The sequence below is a fragment of the Panthera pardus genome, unplaced genomic scaffold, assembly GCF_024362965.1.
Source record: "Panthera pardus isolate Hobbes unplaced genomic scaffold, ASM2436296v1 HiC_scaffold_12, whole genome shotgun sequence".
Taxonomy (NCBI): Eukaryota; Metazoa; Chordata; class Mammalia; order Carnivora; family Felidae; genus Panthera; species Panthera pardus.
Window position 1 is genome coordinate 94175156 of NW_026526677.1, and position 21406 is coordinate 94196561.

Consider the following 21406-nt stretch of genomic DNA (forward strand, 5'->3'; position numbering starts at 1 on the left):
ATTTCATAAGCAACTGACAACCAACTATTTTTTAATATTCATTTCCAGTAACTCTTAAGGCTTAACATGTTTACAAGCTGTCTATTTATGATTTTTCCTTAAAGCAACTGAAACAGTGTGTTGATGTAAGGTTAGACAAATAGACAAATGGAATAAAAGAGAGAACACGAAAACATACTTCTTGGATACATGGATAACTGACGTTAAGTCAAAGGTGATACAGAAGATCATGCAGAAATTTTTTTTTCAATAAATTATGCAACTCGATCAATAAGGAAAAGATAAATTTAATCTCTTACCACATACCGTATACCAAATCAATTCCAGGGTTTCGTAAATTCAAATTTGTAAGGCACACAGTGCAACTTGTCAAGTTAAATTGGGGAAAGTATTTCTGACCCAGATATAGAAACCAGTAACAACAAAGTAAACATTGACAATTTTTGTTGCTTTCAAATTGAAAATAACATTAAAAGACTAACAAAGAAAACCAAAAAGAAAAAGTGAAAGTCAGTGAGGTTATTTATAGCACATATTACTAATAAGGACTCAGATTCAAAAAAATGTAAAGAACTCCTAGAATACATATTTTATTATTTTATTTTATTTTACTTTATTTCACTTTATTTTTAGTAAGTATATTGTAAAAGTAAGCAATCCAATATTAAAGCAGGCAAATGACCAGTTTTCACCAAAGAAATGCAAATAGCCAATAAACAACAGCAAAAAATCTGCTCCATCCCTTGAAGAAATAGGGAAATGAAATTTTAAATTGCAATGAAATTTGCTTAAAGTAAATGTCAAAATCATCAATCACTGGAACTTTCACATTGCATGAAGGGAGTATAAATTTATAGAACCAAAAAAAATTTATAGAACCACTTTAGAAAATAGTTTATCTTTTTCATGTAAGGTGAGAGATATTTTCCTCATAAGACAGAGAGTTCTCTATAGAAATCCATACACATGTGGATCAAAATAATGTATGAGTATTCAAGGCAGAATTTTTTCAATAGCTAAAATGCGAACACACAAATGTCTACCAAAAGTATGCTTTACAATGGAATAATACACATCAATATAAGGAATGAATTTACAGTGATGTATATCTATATGTACATGTCACTGGAACACAATTTTAAATAATAGAAAATGGACATTAAATAGTAGTACATGGTTCCGCAAATATAAATTTTAAAAAGGCAAAGTTATTGTCTAGTTAACTTCAAAATTAATAAGAAATCACAATTACTATAGATGTCATAATAGTTGAGTGGGAGAGGGCTGGCTTCAAGGAAAGGCCTGTGAAGGCTTCAAGGTTGCTGGCAACATTTAACTTCTTAACTTGGACGGTGGTAACATACGTGTTTGCTTGACAATAAACTTTAACTGTACATTTATGTTTATGCACTTTTATCTATATAAGTTATATTTCACAGCACAAGCAAATGACTAAATTAGAAATTAAATACAATTTTAAAATTTTATGCGATTTTAAGTAAATTAAAAATAAAAACAGTTTAATTAGAGGTTTTTCATTCTGGCCTGTGATATGATAACAGGAACTGGGTTATTCTCCCACCATAAATATAGAACTTGACCAAAAAATATATAAATGGGTATTTTCATGTATTGGACAACAGGCAGCACAAGACTGTAATCTCTGATAGAGGAAAAATAAACGTGAGCACTTATGCTGGGAGGCACGTTCTGGACCATGATATATGAAAAGAGATACTCTTGCTGAATACCAATTTGTCTTTCAGAAAATTGAAGAACTAAGAAGATTTCCTATACATTCTATGATTCCAGCATTAACTTTGATACAAAAACTAGTTAAAGACATTGCAAGAACAGAGCTACTGATTAATATCCTTTAGAAACAGATGCAAAACTTCTTAACAAAATTTTATCAAATCAGGTCCTTTATATATGAAAAATAACTATACCTCATGATCAGGTGGGGTTGATCCCAGGAATGTAAGTTTGGTTTAACATTAAAATTCAAGCAATATATTTCACCATATTAACAAACTGAAAAAGGAAAACTATAGTATCATCACAATAGATGCAGAAAATGCATTTGACAAATCCCCAAATGCGTCCCAGATAAAAACTGCAGCAAATTAGGAATGGAAGGGTCAACTTATTAAAGAGAAAAACAAAAACAAAAAATTACAAAAAACCTTACACCTACCATCATACTTAATTTTTAAAAAGCAACATCTTCTGCCTAAGATCAGGACCAAGACAAGGAAGTCCGCACTCACCATTTCTCTTCAACATTATATTAGTTTCTAGAGGATAATTAGGTAAGAAAAAGAAATAAAAGTCATCCAGATTATAAAGAAGAAGTAAACTATCTATATGTGTAGACAACATGATCATCTATCTATATAAAAAATCTGATGGAATATCTAAAAAAGCTATAAGAGCAAATGAATGAGTTTAGCCAAGTTGTAGGATATAACTATTATAAAAAATCAATTGTATTTCTATTTATTCACAATGAATAATTACCATTTAAATTAACATCAAGAAGGGGCGCCTGGGTGACTTTCGACTTTGACTCAGGTCAAGATCTCACGGTTCATGAATTCGAGCCCCCCATCAGGCTCTGTGCTGACAGCTCAGAGCCTGGAGCCTGCTTTGGATTCTGTGTCTCCCTCTCTCTCTGCCTCTCTCCCACTCGTGCTCTGTCTCTCTCTGTCTCTCAAAAATGAATAAACATTTTTTTTTAAATGTTAAATAGTGCCAAAATAAAAAATAGTGATAAATCTGACAAAAGATGTGCTAGAACCTGAACATGGAAATTATACAACATTATTGAGAAAAAAGAGATACCCAGTATTCGTGGTCAGATATTGTTAAGATGCCAGTTCCCCCAAATTGATGTATAGATTCAATGCAATTCTAATGAAACTGTCCGTGGGCCTTTTTGGTATGATTCTAAAATTTACACAGGCATATAAAATACCTTGAATAGCAAAAACAATTTTTTAGGAACAATGATGTTGGAGAAGTGGTCCATTGGTAGCACAAGTTCAGGCCCAATGATGAACTTGTGTTTGTCACAAGTGCATGGGGCTCCGCCCTTCTCTAGTCTTTGTTAAAATATTACCAGAAGTCCCAAGAATGTGGGACCAAGAATGGGTGGCCTTAGCTTGCCTTTACCCGTGTGCAAACAACAATCAGCACAGCATTCTTGATGGTTTCAAGTTCTGGCTCATTCATCACCTAGAACGCCACTGGGTTTTAGTGAAATAAAAGGCTAAAAAGCTGAATCACTCCTTTCTTGTTCCTGAAGAGGATGAAAGTTAGCAAATGTCATTATCTCCTAAAGGAAAAAGGGAGAGAGCAAGTTGTGCAGTATTCTTAACACACTTTGCTAAGTAATCCCTGAACACTAGCTGGGCAACAATAGGGGTTTGGGCCAAAGTGCTAATATAGGAGAGAAAATTAATGGGTGTCTACTTTTGGAAAGGAAAAGAAAATTCCTATGTTATGAAGATGACATGAGTCTATATAATCAAAGAGAACAAAATGGAAGTTAATAGCTTTCGTAAGAGTATATAAAAGAAATTGGGTAAGAGTTTAAATTACCAAAATTGTTATCATGTATTTTATAGCAGCATTTTGAAATATATGAACTGGAGTTAAATTGCAAATAATTCCTGAAGTAGCCATTCAAGACAGCATTATGATTTTACCTTGATTATACATATACGCCTCATTCTAAATGGATAGCCCACGTGAGAAAATTGTGTACTATGATAGGCTAATTGATAGAAATATTAATGTGGAAAGCTTCAATTCCTCAAAATCCATCGTATAGAGTCATACAGGTGAACACTTCTCTCGGCAAAAGGCTAGTAAGGCTAGAATTTTCTTTCCCCCAAACCAACAGTGCTGTGGGCTTCTGCTGTGTTAGATCAGGTTTTCTTGGTTTCACAAAGCCCTTTTCCTGATAACTAAGACATACATGAATTCTAGAAGAAAAGTGTATTTTCCCTCTCTTGAGTTATATTAATTCAAGATTTTAAAAAACCCACTTTCACAGAAAATGTGAATATATTCTAAGAAGATACAAAGGCAGGAGACCCTGAAAAGAGAGAAAATCTCTGAATCAGACAAGGTGAGGTAGCATCATCCATTCTGGACTAGAAACCTGCACAGCCTGCCAAGCCATGGAGGGAGAAAGTTTAATTAGTAAGATGTTTATCTAGTGTGAGTAGTACTCAGATCATCCCTGGAGCAAACTCCAGAGCTCCTGTTCATACTGGTCATAATGACTAGAAAGTAAAAAATTCATCAAGGAGACTATGAGCCTCACCAGAGAATTGTCTCTTTGGGGACTAAAGCCCATATTTTCTACCTTTGAATTTAAGGAAGAAATCAGAGAAAAGAACAAAACAAAACATTCCCAGGGCAAAGAATTCTCACACCCAGAGTGTCATTGTTGTTTATTTTGGAAATTAATTTTGAGCAAAATAAAATGCTTTCTGGAATGGTGGCCCGTCATATATAAAACCAACTTCAAGGAATTTGGAAAAGAATTCTGAGTGTTTATCATAATGGGGAAGCATTATCTTCATCCATGAGGACTCAAGGGTGAAGGCAGTATCTCCTGAGATATCAAATCAATTTTAAGCTCTGTTGTTTAAAATGTTTGTTTCTCTGGCTTGTTTTTTGTGGTTTCACATATGCAAGAAGAAGAAACATCCTACTCATTAAAGACTGAGAGTTTCTTTTAATGTTGAATTTTGCCTCATGATCCAAACCTTAGCTGTAAATTGGTAAGCAGCAAAAATTGGCAAAACTTAGCGCTTTCCATCATTGGGAATTGTGGGGTGATTATGACGTATTTATGTTTATCATTTTGTTTTTATTGTTCTTCAGCTTTGGCTTATATTGATTAGTCATGGCTGCCAGGCCAACTTTGTACAGTTTTATAAAATACTCAAAATTTTATAAAATCACAGTCAATAAAGGGCTTTCTCTGTAAACCTTAGCATTACAACTCTGAGTTGAAACAATAGAAAATTCTGTTTTTATCATATACACCAAAATAGAAACACATTACTGACATGACTGTATATACCAGAAGCACCTTAGAAATCAGTAAAGATTTCTATCTTTTCTACCAGAGAGGCCCAGGTGTCCAACCAGATTTCTCTTCCTTTCTTCATGACTATTTGTTTTCTCTTTGAATATATAATTTGGAAGACCTTCAGATCATGAAAGAAGAAAGAAAGAAAGAAAGAAAGAAAGAAAGAAAGAAAGAAAGAAAGAAAGAAGAAGGAAGGGAGGGAGGAATAAAGGGGAAGGAAGGAAGGAAGGAAGGAAGGAAGGAAGGAAGGAAGGAAAGAAGGAAGGAACTTACAGTCTGAGCCCTGGAATAATAGAAATCCTAGAAATAATAAAAATGATTTCAGACTACATATTTTCCTTTATTTTTCAAAGAGCATTGGTGTCTGTTTTATAGTGAGTATCAACGTTCAGTTCTGGAACTCAAACCTCAAACATGCCATTTGGTCCTTCTAAGTAAGCAGATCTAATTCTTCATGGAAGCTCAAAATATATTCTGAGATGACTTGATTACAATTCAGAAGGAGGATGATTGATTGCCTAGAGGGAGATATAATAAAAATTTATAAATAGAAATAAATATAGGATAAGAGGAGGTGAGGAAAGTGATAGTACTCTGACCATTACTGACTGAATTAGTTCGGTGTCAGATTTCACATAGGATGAGGAGAGTATGATCATGGTTTACTGTAGGACAGATGAACTGGTTCACTGAGATGCTAAATCCTAGGAGTTCTTCCCTAACACATCAGCTGGCTGCTGACCAGGGAATTTTAGGAAGGCAGCTTTCTCAGCCATTATGGATGAAGCTTTCTTTATAAATGTATATTTATAGTGGAAATTCTCTGATGATCAAAGAGACTGAATCTGTATATATGGCAGTGTGTGGTTGTGTGTGTGTGTGTATTTTGCGGGGGGTGTGGGGTAGGGGGATGGTTAGAGAGAAAAAAAGAAAGAGAGATGCTTGGATCAAAGCTCATCCATGGGAGAGCGTGCCAAAGTTGCTGGTTTGGGTATAACTTTTCTAATTCTACAGAAAACAATACCCAATTTACCCCTCTTCTCTATTTGGTTGATTTGGGTAAAGCAATAAGGAAGTGGATAACCCCCCTCAAAGCCCCACGTAAAGCAAAAATGTCATGTAACATTTACATGACAATTTACATCTTGCGTTTCCATTCAGTGAAAACAAAGTTGTCACAATATGATCTCAGTAAATGTTGAACTTTCTTTGCTTTTGGTAGGGACAGAGCTCCATATATGAGAAGAAATGAGAAACATGAGCGTAGTGACAACGTTCATCCTCACGGGTCTTCCCCATGCACCAGCACTGGACATCCCCCTCTTCGGAATCTTCTTGGTGATTTATGTACTCACTGTGATGGGGAACCTCCTCATCCTACTGGTGATCACGGTGGATTCCCACCTCCACACTCCCATGTACTATTTCCTGACCAACTTGTCCTTCATCGACATGTGGTTCTCCACCGTCACGGTGCCCAAAATGCTGATGCCCTTGGTCTCCCCGGGAGGCGGGGCCATCTCCTTTCACAGCTGTGTGGCCCAGCTCTACTCCTTTCACTTCCTGGGGAGCACCGAGTGTTTCCTCTACACAGTCATGTCCTACGACCGCTACCTGGCCATCAGTCAGCCGCTCAGGTATGCCAGCCTGATGCGTGGGAGAGCGTGTGCCCTCCTGGCCACCGCCACGTGGCTCAGCGGCTCTCTGCACTCTGCCGTCCAGACCACACTGACCTTCCGCTTGCCCTACTGTGGGCCCAGCCAGATCCAGCATTATTTCTGTGACGCACCTCCTATCCTCAGACTGGCCTGTGCAGACACGTCCACGAACGAGATGGTGATCTTTGTCAACATCGGAGTAGTGGCCTTGAGCTGCTTTCTCTTGATAGTGCTGTCCTATGTGTCCATCGTCTGTTCCATCCTGAAGATCCGCACCTCCGAGGGGAGATGCAGAGCCTTTCAGACCTGTACCTCCCACTGCATTGTGGTCCTTTGTTTCTTTGTTCCCTGTGTTTTTGTTTACCTGAGGCCAGGCTCCAAGGATGCTGTGGACGGGATTGTGGCAGTTTTCTACACTGTGCTGACTCCCCTTCTAAACCCTGTGGTGTACACCCTGAGGAACAAGGAAGTGAAGAAAGCTCTGTTCAAGGTGAGAAGTAAGTCAGTATTCACCGAATAATGAAGAAAGGCCACATATGACTGGCTCCTTTTTTATTTATTTTTTAATATTTATGTATTTATTTTGAAAGAGAGAGAGAGAGAGCATGCACGCAGGAGAGGAGCAGAGAGGGAGAGAGAGAATCCCAAGCAAGCTTCATACTGTCAGTGCAGAGCCCGAACAGTGAGATCGTGACCTGAGCCCAATGAAGAGTCCGTCGCTTAACTGGTGCCCCAGGTGCCCCCTTTTTTATTTATTTAGAATTAAATTAAACCACCAACATGAACATTACACTTGTAAGGACTATTTCAATTATTCGATCTTAATTTTTTAATTAAAATTTAATGCAGTTTAATATTTCTTTCTACATGATTTGCCAGAATCCCAGTATAAACAGCCATTTAATGATGATAATCTGGCAGGAAGGATGATTGCCTATTCTTCTCTTTTATGTTCTACAAAGTAGATTGTCAGAAAAGTAGTTTACTTCCATCCCCTGTACAAATATTTTCCAGAATTGCTCTCCAGGATAATTCACTTACATTTTATTTTGTGCAATTTAAATCAAAGCTTACTAAAGATCCCTTTTTTCCATTTTTAAACCTTTATATTGAAAAATAATCACATATAATATTTCCAATTCATTAATATAGTACATATATGATGAAATTTTTACATTACAAAAGATCACACCAAAAATACTTAATTCTTAATAATGGCTTTATCTATATTTATGAGTTAACTAAAACTGTATAACTCTTTAATTTTTTCACTTTGAGTGATTTTTTAAAGTAAATATTTGTCTACTTACGCAATCCATGCACTATTTGTACTGAATCGGTCATGGATACAACTACTTAGATTTTTGTTCTGTATTTACGGAGTTACTGTCTTTTCTCTTAAATGCAAAGCTTCTATTTTTAGCAATCTTAAAATTATTTCTGTGAGTAAACAAGGGACAGATAACAAATATGTGAAAAATAAGAAAATAATCTTAGAGACACAAGGATGCTACCAAAGAATATTGAGAGTACCTCACAATTTTAAAAGCAGACCCTAGGTGGTACTTCCCATGTAATTATATTGTCTTTAGTTCACATTTGTTTGACTTAAAGTGTAAAATGGACTTTGGACACCATCTGGGAGCTAAGACTTGAGCCATGAAACTTGAAAGCAGTCATTCAAATATACACCTCAATTGATAGCATAAATCAATTTTTCAGAAAATAAATCCTTCATTCAAATGTCACATGAATCCTGTTAATGCCAACACTGCCTGGCATACCAAGAAGGGAAGAAGAGAAAACTGATCGGCAGCTGTTAGAACTAGGGATCACTTCTGAGACTCCTCAGACTTGGGGCACCTGTCTTCCAGAGACGCTTTAGCAAGACAACCCATCTGTGCTCATTTGTATATCTGGTTCTAAATAAGCTCCACATCTATGATGAGAAGAAAACCATACTATCTATAAAGACATGACCTGTATAAACCAATGCAAGAGGTTAATTACTAGTGTTTATTCCAATAAACCAGACTGATATGGCCTATTCTACAGCCCTACTAAATTTGCAAAGGAGAAAACTGACGACGAGTTAGATCAAAATTCCTTAGCCACTGGGTTCACTTGGATGCTTTCCAGTTTCTTATAATGTCTTACTATTTTACTTAACTCACAATAGCACAAATGTTATAGGACATTTACTGAGCATTATGTGTGTCTGTATTGATGAAGGTCATCATCCAGTGAGAGAGAAAAACAAGTGTAGTATCATCCAGGGAACAGTGTACTAAATATAATGGGTGTTTAAGGAAAGACCCATTGTTTTCACTTGGAAATATGACAAAAGATTTAAAATTCCTTTTTTTTTTATTTTTTAAAAATTTTTTTAACGTTTATTTATTTTTGAGACAGAGAGAGACAGAGCATGAACAGGGGAGGGGCAGAGAGAGAGGGAGACACAGAATCTGAAACAGGCTCCAGGCTCTGAGCTATCAGCACAGAGCCCGACGCGGGGCTTGAACTCATGGACCGTGAGATCATGACCTGAGCTGAAGTCGGCCGCTTAACCGACTGAGCCACCCAGGCGCCCCGAAAGATTTAAAATTCTATAATGTGTAGTAAACACAAGCATGTTGAAAGTGATTTAAATTTTTAATGATTTATAAGATAAATATCAGCATCATTTTTTAGCTGAAATTGTTATTGAAATAATTGTAGAATCACATAAGTTGTATGAAATAATATGAAGAGATCTGTTGTATAACTTTGCTCAGTTTCCCCCAATGGCAACAATTTGTAAAACTACAGCATAGTATCACAACCAGATACTGACATTGATTTAATCCACAGATCTCATTCGCATTTTCCCAGTTTCATTTGTACATGTGTCTGTGTGTGTGAGTAGATGTGTGCTAATAGCATACAATTATAACACCTGAGTAGTTTTGAGTGTCTACGACCACAGTAAAGATACTGAACAGTTCCAAGACTGTAAGGATGTCTCATGTGAGGAATTTTAGCTAATATAAAAATTGACCACTGAATAAAGTTACCAAATGTTAGTAGTTTAATGGTTAGAGGGTTGGATAAAACAAGTTAAAAAAAAAACTTTTTTATGTTCTTTTTTCTCTTTCCTGCTTGAATCTACCTACTTATCCATTCAATGTATAAATATGTGTTAAGTGGCAATTGTGTGCTATGTTCCACGAGCACCAAGATTAGACAGACACAGACCTCCTTCTCAAGGAGCTTATAGTCCCAATATAAGAGAATCATGGGTGGGGGGCGGGAGGTGTCTGGGTGGGTCAGTTGGTTAAGCGTCCAACTCTTGGTTTCGACTGAGGTAATGATCTCACAGTCTGTGAGTCCAAGCCTCCCATTGGGCCCTGTGCTGATGGTGTGGAGCCTGCTTAGGATTCTCTCTCTCCCTCTCTCTCTATGCCCCTCCCTTGCTCTCTCTCAAAATAAATAAATAAATCAACTTAAAAAAATAATAAACTAAAAGAAGCATAGGGGCATAAGAAGAGGCGTCAGAAAATTTAGACAAAGTCATTTAGAGGAACTCATACACAACCTAGGAAAAAGGAATTTTCATTTTGCAAATTTTGGAAAGGTATTGAAATACAACAGATGTAACAGTAATGCGATAGCATTTACACTTAGAGATTATAATTAGTAGCAACATGGAAGATAGTTTGCAGGAAGCCAGGCTTTAGGGGAGAAGGATCAACTAAAGAGGCTTTTCAACTGTATCTCAGAAAAGAAAGAAAAACACATTCATGACAACCCAGGTCAGGCAGAAGCAGCAGGAATCGAGAGTGGTGCGGTGGATGGCAAATGGTAACTAATTGCGTGAGGAGGTCAAGTCGACGGAGAAGTTAGGATGCTTTGGAAGTTGTGACATAACACAGTAGAGGAAGTAATAAAAGTGCGTTCTGAGGGTAGAATGAAAAAGTCTAATTTTGGAAGTATTTGGGTTAAGTACCTGACGAAGTTTCAGGTAAAAGTATCTGGTTGACAGTGTAGTTGAAGGTAAAGCCTACGAGGTTAAGTAAGTAGAAGGTTGTTCACTACATTCTGTGGTTTGTGCTGGCCTTAAACATCCATTCCTTATACGTGGAGAAGGAACCGCCTCCCATTCAATGGGCAACATAAGGAGGGGCCAGATCAGTAAAGGGTAACCGCCACCTTTCTTACTTTTCCAAAGCAAACCCAAGAAAGATAGCCTGGGAGATCTGTACAAATCTGTTGTTGAAGCTTACAGAGTTATCTCACACAATAATACCCAAAGACCTTTATAGAGATTGTAAATTTAAAGAGAACTGGAGATAGTACTTACAAGAGCAGCTGCTTCTTGATGGCATGGTCCTGGGAGATACCAGAGGATAAAGGGCCAAACTGTGTTCTTCCAGTTCCCAAATGCTATTGAACTATTCCGCTATGGAAATTACATTTACATCGCACCAAGAGCATATTTGAAGGAGATTAGAAAGAAATGAAGTCCAAAGCTGTAATTTGAATCATGAAGGGGGAGCTGGAAGGTTTGTGGGATGAAGGTGCACATAGTAGGCACATAGTGCACATAGTAGCCACAGAAACATACAACCTGTGTGTTTAAAGGTATAGTGATAAGCATTGTAAATCATAGTAATCTAGAGTGTGCACAATTGGCATAAGTATTGACATGCAAATCAACGGAGAAGAAAAGGACTCCAGACCCATACATATCACTCAGTTGATTTTTTTAAACACTTTTTAATTTAAATTCTAGGTAGTTAATATACAATGCAATATTGATTTCAGGAGTAGAATTCAGTGATTCATCACTTACGTACAGCACCCAGCGCTCATCACATCAAGTGCCCTCCTTAATACCCATCATTCATCTAGCCCATCTCCCACCCACCTCCCTCCACCAACCCCCAGTTTGTTCTCTATCATTAAGAGTCTCTTGTGGTTTATTTCCCTCTTTTCTTTTCCCCCCACCTTTCCCACATGTTCATCTGTTTTGTTTCTTAAATTTCACATATGAGCAAAATCATATAGTATCTATCTTTCTCTGATTGATTTATTTTGCTTATTATGATACATTCCAGATCCATCCACATTGTTGCAAATGGCAAGATTCCATTCATTCTTTTTTGATGGCTGAGTAATAGTCCAGTAATATTCCATTGTGTGTGTGTGTGTGTGTGTGTGTGTATATATATATATATATATATATATATATATATACACACCACATCTCCTTTTCCATTCATCATTTGATGGACATTTAGGCTCTTTCCATAGTTTGGCTATTGTTGATAATGCTGCTATAAACATTGGAGTGCATGTGCCCCTTCAAATCTGTATTTTTGTATCCTTCAGATAAATTCCTAGTAGTGCAATTGCTGGGTCATAGGGTGGTTCTAATTTTAGTTTTTTTGAGGAACCTCCATACTGTTCTTCAGAGTGGCTGCACCAGTTTGCATTCCCACCAACAGTGCAAGACATTCTCCTTTCTCTGCATCCTCACCAACACCTGTAGTTTCTTGTGATACTCAACATCACTCACTATAAGGGAAATCAAAATCAAAATCATGATGAGATACAACCTTACATCTGTCAGAATGGCTAAATTAGCATCACTCAGATGATCTCAAATCAAATCTGCCAAAACACTTAAAAAGGGATAAAGTAGTGCTTTCAACAAATGATGCTATCTACCCATCAATAAATACTGACCTTTGACTACTACTTTCCTGTATATACAACAGTTATCTTAAATTGGATTATTAGCTTTAATGTAAATGCTACAACTATTACATTTGTAGGGTAAAAATCATGAGAAAACCTTTGTGAATATGAAGCACTTATAAATTACTTAGAAAAGACATAAAAGCATGCACCATAAAAGTAAATAAAAATTAGATTTATTAAAATTAAATAAAAACTATGTTCTCCAGATGATATTAAAAGGGCATGAGTAGGCAAGATACACACTGATATGCATATTAGTAATGCATATGTCAAAGAAAAAATTTATATCCAAAATGTGTAAAGATATCTCACAAATCAATTAGCAAAAACAAATAACCCAATGAGAAACAGGCATAAGATTCAGCCACACACTTTGCAAATGAAATACGTGAGTGGCCAATAGAAAGATGAAAAAGTACTCAACATTATTAATCAGCAGTGATATCTAAATTAAACCATAATAAGATACTACCACACTTAATCAAATGGATAAATTTTTTAAAAACCTGACAATGTCAAATATCAGAAATGCTAGTGGATATATAAAATGATATAATCAGTTTGCAGAACAATCAGTTTCTTAAGGTATTAAACATCCACTTGTAATTTGACTTGCCTTTTTACTTAGCAATTCCACAATCTGATGTTTACTCAAGAGAATTGAAAACTTATGTCCACACAAATACTTGAAAATGAATCTATATAGCATTTTTATAAATAATATGCCCAAACTGGAAGCAATACAAATGTTAAACAATAGGTGATAAATTGTGACATATTTACACAATAGACTACCATTCAGCAAGGAATGAATTATTAATAGGCACAAACACACCAATGAGTGAGGAAAAGAAGGATGAGCGGAAGAAGCCGGTCACAAAAGTGTATGTACTATACGATTACATTGTAGGAAACTCAAAAAAACAGATCTAACCTGTAGTGAGAGAAAGCAAATCAATTGGTCTCAGGTTGGAATAACAGAAAGGACACAGGTATTCCACTGTGGTGATGGGAAGGTTTTTTATCTTGATTGTGGAAGTAACCAACATTTGTTAAAACATCAAACCGGGTGCCTAAAATGGATACATTTGACATATGCAAATTATACCTTTATATCATTTTTTTTTCCAAAGCAGGCAAGGAGAAAAGTTAAATTACAAATTAAAAACAAAAAAGAGGAACCATTATTTCTACACAGCCATGACAAAGTAGCTGCCAGACTTAAGCTCCCTCTGTAAGGAGTATGAACTGCATAAAATATAACTGTGCACTATAAAAATTACTAAAGAAAGATCCAAAATTGAATAAAATGATCCCAGATCGGGGCGCCTGGGTGGCTCAGTCGGTTGAGCGTCCGACTTTGGCCCAGGTCATGATCTCACGTCCGTGGGTTCAAGCCCCACGTCGGGCTCTGTGCTGACAGTGCAGAGCCTGGAGCCTGTTTCAGATTCTGTGTCTCCCTCTCTCTCTCTGACCCTCCCGCATTCATGCTCTGTCTCTCTCTGTCTCAAAAATAAATAAACGTTAAAAAAAATTAAAAAAAAAAAATGATCCCAGATCAAAGTATAAGAAGGAATAAAAAACACTGGAAAGGGAAAATATAAGTAAATATAAAACACTGTTGACTATTTAAAGCACCATAATGATACAAATCAATTAATTAATAAAGCACCAATAATAATGTCATGTAAGGCCTATAATATATTTAGAAATAAAATATAGGACAAAATATAAAAGTATGTAAGATGCTACATGGAATCAAATGACTGTAAGGGACTTGGGTTATATAGGATGTGGTAAAAGTGTTAATTTAAGTAAATTATAAAATTAAATATTATATTAAATATCATAAAAAGATAATAGAAAAAGAAAATACTTAAATAACAAAAAAGCAAATAAAATAATGAAAAAACTTGATTAATACATTAAATACTTTGATTTATACAAAGGAAGACAGAAAAAGTACAGGAATAAAGAAAAAAGAATTTAAGGTATGAACTGAAAACAAGTAGCAAAATGTTCGACTTAAACCTAACTATATCAGTAATTACAGAAACAGTAACCACGGCAAATAAAATAAAAATGTCACAGACAGCCTTAAAATTCTTAATCATATCTAGTTCATAAGAAACTGCATTAAATACAAACAATGGAAATTAAAAAATGGAAAGCAACAGAGTAGGAAAAAAAGGATATTTTTTAAAATTTTTATTAAATGTAGTTGACATACAATATTGGTTATAAGTGATTTGGCAATGATCTGCAATAGGAAATGCTCACCAGGGTAAGTTGAGTCACCATCTGTCACTATACAAAATTATGCATATGCTCTACTTCTAATCCCCATGACTTACTATTTTATAACTGGAAGTTTTTACTTCTTTATCCCCTTCACCTACTTTGCTCATCCCCGCACTCCGCAGCTGCCCGCCCCCCACTCTGACACCACCAGCTTGTTCTCTATTTGAGCCTGTTTGCTATTGGTAGAGCCTGTTTCTGTTTTACTGTTTGCTTGTTGGTTTGTGCTGTTTGCTTTGTTTTTTAGATTTCACACATAAGTGAAATCGCATGTTATTTGTCTTTCTCTGTCTGACCTGTATCACTTAGCATAATACCCTCTAGGTCCATCCATGTTGTCACGAATACAAGATTTCATTCATTTTGTGGCTGAGTATGAAAGGCATTTTATAAAGATAAAAGAGTCAATTTAACAGGAAAATATTAAAAATCCCAAATTCTTATGAACTTGGCAAAAGAGCTTCAAAATATATTTCTTGTGAAAATTGCTATTAGTAAGTTATTCTTCAATGAAATAATATTTTAACAGCTGACTGAGCCTCAGCAATGATACAAATCAACAAATATTGAAATAAAGTGCCAAGATTGCAAGGAAGTGGCTGTGAAGAGCGTGAGGAGGTAACAATCAAGAATTATATGCTAATAAATACAGAGAACAAACTGATAGTTGCCAGAGGGGCTGGGGGGTGGGTAAAGTTGATGAAGGGGAATGGGAGGTGAGGGCTTCCAGGGATGGAATGAGGAAGTCAGGGGATGAAAGGTGCAACATAGGAAATATAGTGAGTGTGATATTGTAATAGCCTGTGTGATGGTAGATGGTAGCTACACTTATGGTGAGCAGACAATAATGTGTAAACGTACAGAATCACTAGGTTGTACACCTGAAACCAATACAACATTGTGTATCAACTGTATTTCAATAAAAAATAAACATAATTGAATGCTAAGCAATTATCAAGAATGAGTGTGAAATACTAGACTCCACACCCGAAAAACAAATAACCCAGTGAACAAATGGGCAGAAAACATGAATAGACACTTCTCTAAAGAAGACATCCGGATGGCCAACAGGCACATAAAAAGATGCTCAACGTTGCTCCTCATCAGGGAAATACAAATCAAAACCACACTCAGATATCACCTCACGCTAGTCAGAGTGGCCAAAATGAACAAGTCAGGAGACTACGGATGCTGGAGAGGATGTGGAGAAACGGGAACCCTTTTGCACTGTTGGTGGGAATGCAAATTGGTGCAGCCACTCTGGAAAATAGTGTGGAGGTTCCTCAAAAAATTAAAAACAGACCTACCCTATGACCCAGCAATAGCACTGCTAGGAATTTACCCAAGGGATACAGGAGTGCTGACGCATAGGGGCACTTGTACCCCAATGTTTATAGCAGCACTCTCAACAATAGCCAAATTATGGAAAGAGCCTAAATGTCCATCAACTGATGAATGGATAAAGAAATTGTGGTTTATATACACAATGGAGTACTACGTGGCAATGAGAAAGAATGAAATATGGCCCTTTGTAGCAACGTGGATGGAACTGGAGAGTGTTATGCTAAGTGAAATAAGTCATACAGACAGAGACAGATACCATATGTTTTTACTCTTATGTGGATCCTGAGAAACTTAACAGAAACTCATGGGGGAGGGGAAGGGAAAAAAAGAGGTTAGAGTGGGAGAGAGCCAAAGCATAAAACTGAGAACAAACTGAGGGTTGATGGGGGGTGGGAGGGAGGGAAGGGTGGGTGATGGGTATTGAGGAGGGCACCTTTTGGGATGAGCACTGGGTGTTGTATGGAAACCAATTTGACAATAAATTTCATATATTGAAAAAAAAAGAATGAGTGTGAAATAATGATATTTGGAGACATTAAGAAATGGAAAGTTTTTACCACTACTAGAACCATAAGTAACTTAAAATTATACAACACAATAATAAATTATCCTGAAAGGACTATTTGAGAGATAGGAAGGAATAGAAAGCTTGTATTATTCATACATTGTATGTAGTAATTATTATGAGTTGTGTGGTTGAAGCAAGCTTTTGTTACCTGTACACGTAATTTTCTTTATTTTCACCTGGTAATTCAATCTACTACCTGATCTGTGTTAGATGCATGTAGTTTACTGTAGCACCTCATATATACTTGAGGACACTGTAAGATTCATTTGTTTACTTATGTGTTTCCCATTGGACTCTGGAGTTCTGGAGCACAGATTCTGTCTTAACACTGTATTCCCTGTGCTTTAAATATAGAAGTCACTTAAATTGTCGAAGGACTTATGGCATTGATTAATTATTTGAAAAAGCATGACTGAATGAACAAGTATCAGCATTGGAATAATTTAAAAAAAATTTTTTTTTCCAACGTTTTTTATTTATTTTTGGGACAGAGAGAGAGCATGAACGGGGGAGGGGCAGAGAGAGGGAGACACAGAATCGGAAACAGGCTCCAGGCTCCGAGCCATCAGCCCGGAGCCTGACGCGGGGCTCGAACTCACGGACCGCGAGATCGTGACCTGGCTGAAGTCGGACGCTTAACCGACTGCGCCACCCAGGCGCCCCCAGCATTGGAATAATTTTAAAAAGTCACCTGGGGCACCCGGCTGGCTCAGTTGGTTAAGCATCTGACTTCTGCTCAGGTCAAAATCTTGTGTTTCATGAGTTCGAGCCCCACATCGGGTTCCACACTGACAGCGTGGAGCCTCTCTTTCTCTGCCCCTCCCCCACTCGTGCTTTTCTCCCTCTCTCTCTCTCAAAATTAATTGATTGATTGATTAAAAAGTCACCCTGTTTATTCCAGATTTGAGCAAGATTCTTTCTGTATTAGTTATTTACTTCTTCCAACTGAGCTATTACTTCTATAATAGAGACCATGTTCAACTACCAGTAAACTCAGAAAATATAGCTTCGAGGAATCAACCAGACACATCATGCTATTACCAAACAACATTTTAAAAATTCAGGTTAGCAGTGCAATGGCATCACTAAGAACGAGCCTCAATACACAAGTTCAATACTGCAGAGCTGCTATTTTGAAGAAAAACCTAAGAGGATACATCAGAATGTGGCTCAATGTGATGAGAAATTTGCTCAGATTTCATCATTCGTTATGTGGAACACAAACACCAATTTTCCAGTATTTTATTCTTTTTTTCATTTCCCCCCTTTTAAAAACAGTCCTAATAGCTCTTGGGGCATAATCACAAAACAATGAAATATTTACAAAATAAGGTTGTCCCAATTATTATTTGATAATGTAAAGGATTCATTATTGAATATTAAAATTATCCAACATTTTTTATTTTTTAGAGCTTTCTCATGCCCTCTTTCCTCCATCATCTTTCTCCATTTCTTCTCTTACCCCTTTTTCAATTTCATGAATAAATATATGAGTAGAGACTATGGGAAAACCTTCGAGTTTCGGGGTAGCTTTTATGTTGCCAATCATACCACAGAGAGACAAATGTTGAAGAAGAGGCAAAAAAAAAAAAGTTTTGGTTTGGACATGCAAAGTTTGATGTAGTAGCTTTAACTCCAAATGGAAAGATCAAATGAACTAAAGTTATCAGGGACTTGAACAAAGAAGGTAGAACTGCATGGAGGGAAAGAACGCATCTGTTTAGGGACGATGTCTAATATTATGAGTGTAGATCAGAAGCTGGGTCCCTCAAAAAGTAAATATTTGGAAATAGAACAGGTCTGTAGCAGGGAGAACATGCTAAAGAAAACAGACCAAGATTTATGTCAACAGATTACTACAGAGCTATGACAGTATTTTTCCTAGAGGAATCCACAGCTTAATGTGGAATATGTAAATAAACAGATGGAATGATACCAAGCGATGAAGCACTTACAACCTCAGTTAGGTGGAGGTAGGGTAGATAATACACTTTTCATAGTCTATGAGGGAAAATGTAGCTTCTTAAAAAATCCTACATTGGATATAGAAAAGGTACATAACTATTCAAAAATCTGTTTTGTTATTCCAGTAATTATTGATGTTCATTGACATTGCTCTGCTCCTCACAAAATGGAAAGTTCCTGAAATTAGCGATCATAATGTATAGTAGAATTTAACACCAATGGGCTTTAGTGCCAGATAGTCTGAAATTAAACCATATGCCTTCACCATATTCCTTACTAGTGTGTGAATTTTACCAAGTAATTTAACCTTCTTCATTTTCTCAATGTATATAATAACGAAACCTATCTCATAGAGGCTGAGAATATTTTGGGGTGACAGTGGGGTTCGTGGGGTCCAGAGCCAATTGCCAAGAAGGCATTCTTGAAGATGTCTTTGGTGCAAAAAGGTGATTTTATTAAAGCACAGGGACAGGACCCATGGTCAGAAAGAGCTGCCCAGGGACCATCAGGAGACACTGGTTATATACTATGGAGTTGGGGGAAGTAAAGTCCAGGGGAAGTTTCCAGTGAGATTTGCATATGCTAAAGAAGGCTCACAGGATCCTGGAGGCCCAGATATTGTCAAGCTAAGGCTGTTTGTCCCTCTAGCAAAGAATTAGCATCAAGACAGTAGGGAGTTCTGAAGAAATGTTTTCCTGTGTCTGCCTCAAATATTTGTCAATGGGCTGCAGGTTATACAGAAATTTAATTTTATCTGCAATTTCTGCCTTTGTTTCCCACATCAATAGAGTTCATTTAATAAATTAAATGATTAATTTATGAAGTATCTAGTATATCCCAAGCTCAATATTGTTTACTATTTCTGCCTCTGAATTATTCTAGAATAATTTCATTTATTATATATATTTTTTCATTTTTTATAATTTTAACCCTTTAAGTATTTTCCTACAGTTAAATTCCTTGAAAATAGTAAACATAGGAGTACCACATTTATCAAAATAGTTAATTAATCAGAATGATTATGTATCATTCTGTATGTATGTATGTATTATGCATCTTCAAAAATACTATTTCAGTGGCTGGGAATCATGAAAACAATTTGTGTAGAGAATAATTCTGAGAATCAGGCTATCTGGTGGCCCCAGGATTGAATTTGAGGACTTTAGTTAAGATTTTGTAATGAATCAGGAGTACCTGGGTGGCTCAGTTGGCTAAGTGTCCCACTCTTGATTTTGGCTCAGGTCATGATCTCACGGTTCATGAGATTGAGCCCACATCAGCCTCTGTGCTGACAGCATGGAGCCTGCTTGGGATTCTCTCTCTCTCTCTCTCTCTCTCTCTCTCTCTCTCTCTCTTTCTCTCTCTCAATTCCCTTCCCCCACCCTCTTTCAAAATAAATAAATAAACACTTAAAAAAAGAATTTGTGAATCAGTGTCACTCAAGCCACTTCTATTTAATCTCATTTAATCCTCATAACAGTATTTTGAAGTCTTTATTATTATTATGTTAATTTTATTTTAGACAGAGAGAGAGAGAGAGAGAGAGCACCCATGGGAAGGCTCAGAGAGAGAGGGAGAGAGAATCCCAAACAGGCTCCACGTTATCAGCACAGAGCTCAACTCTGTGCTCATGCTCAACTCATGAACCATGAGATTATGACCTGAGCTGAAATCAAGAGTCAGACGCTTAACCAACTGAGCCACCCAGGTTCCCCGAGAGAGAGTCTTTTTTTTTTTTTTGAGATAGAAAATTGAGGTACACAGCATAAAATTATTTCCAAACTCATGTGAGCCAATATTTGTTTTTGTTTGGATGCAAATACAGCATTTCATCCATTATATGTGGAAGCCCACAGGTATGAACTATGTAGCTCGACATTAAGTATTTTTACAGTGTTTTGTCCTCACTAGACTTTTTTCCTGATTTGGAAAAGAAATATGTTGAAACCCCATGATGACACGTTCCTTAAATATATTTTCACTTTTCTACCTTTTACACGGGAGACATCACTGGCCCCAGCCTGCAGTGTGGGGTGCTCCTGTCCTAAAGCAGTTTGTAGTTTGGTGCAGCTAACTTTCCAAGACCCTGGGATGGTAGGAGAGGCAGCTACCTGGGCAGATGACCAGCAGCCACCAGCTGTAGTAAAAGAATCCAGCATCAAATGGTTCGATCTATCTGCTATCCAATACTATCTGGTCAGCTAGCACGGGAATTCAAGGTCAGAATATGTGACGGAGACGAGTGGTTTCTGCCCTCAACTTCATCCTCATCTGCCTCACCCAACCAGGGAAACTGCAGGGCTCTCACAAGGTGAAGACTGTTCGCAGTCAATGAGAAGAGCACGTCAGCACCACAGCCTGTCCTGGCAGACCCGCCTAGGGAGATAATGAGCTGCTCTGAGCTTAGAACTCTTGTAGTATGGGCATGGTTAGCATGGTTGTGATGTACCAGGAAGAGGGGTGGTCACACTGGGACACCCTCACACCACACACACACACACACACACAGCCACTAACAAGACTGAGAAAGCAGTCCATTGCGCCCTTGCAACCATGAGTAAGTGATGCTGATATTTGTTGCTGTCCTTGAATGGTATGCCCAGGATTGTAAATTGTTGTGTACATAAGACTTCAGCAAAAAAAAAAAAAAAGCATATTATAGACTTAGGCATGTGACCTAACGCAACCCTGTGTGTCCAACATCCAACCAGAATACTTAAC

At 37.0% G+C, this 21406-nt stretch overlaps 1 protein-coding gene across 1 annotated transcript; it reads left to right on the forward strand.

Annotated features, from left to right (window-relative positions):
• Positions 1–6358: 6358 nt before the first annotated feature.
• On the forward strand, positions 6359–7288 carry LOC109257382 (olfactory receptor 10G9-like). The gene has a single exon (XM_019433423.2). It carries the CDS (start codon positions 6359–6361, stop codon positions 7286–7288), a length of 930 nt encoding a protein of 309 aa, XP_019288968.2.
• Positions 7289–21406: the final 14118 nt, after the last annotated feature.

Bases quoted from the DNA above. Each gene is read 5' to 3' on its own strand.
- LOC109257382 (XM_019433423.2), top strand. From the start codon at position 6,359: ATGAGAAACATGAGCGTAGTGACAACGTTCATCCTCACGGGTCTTCCC.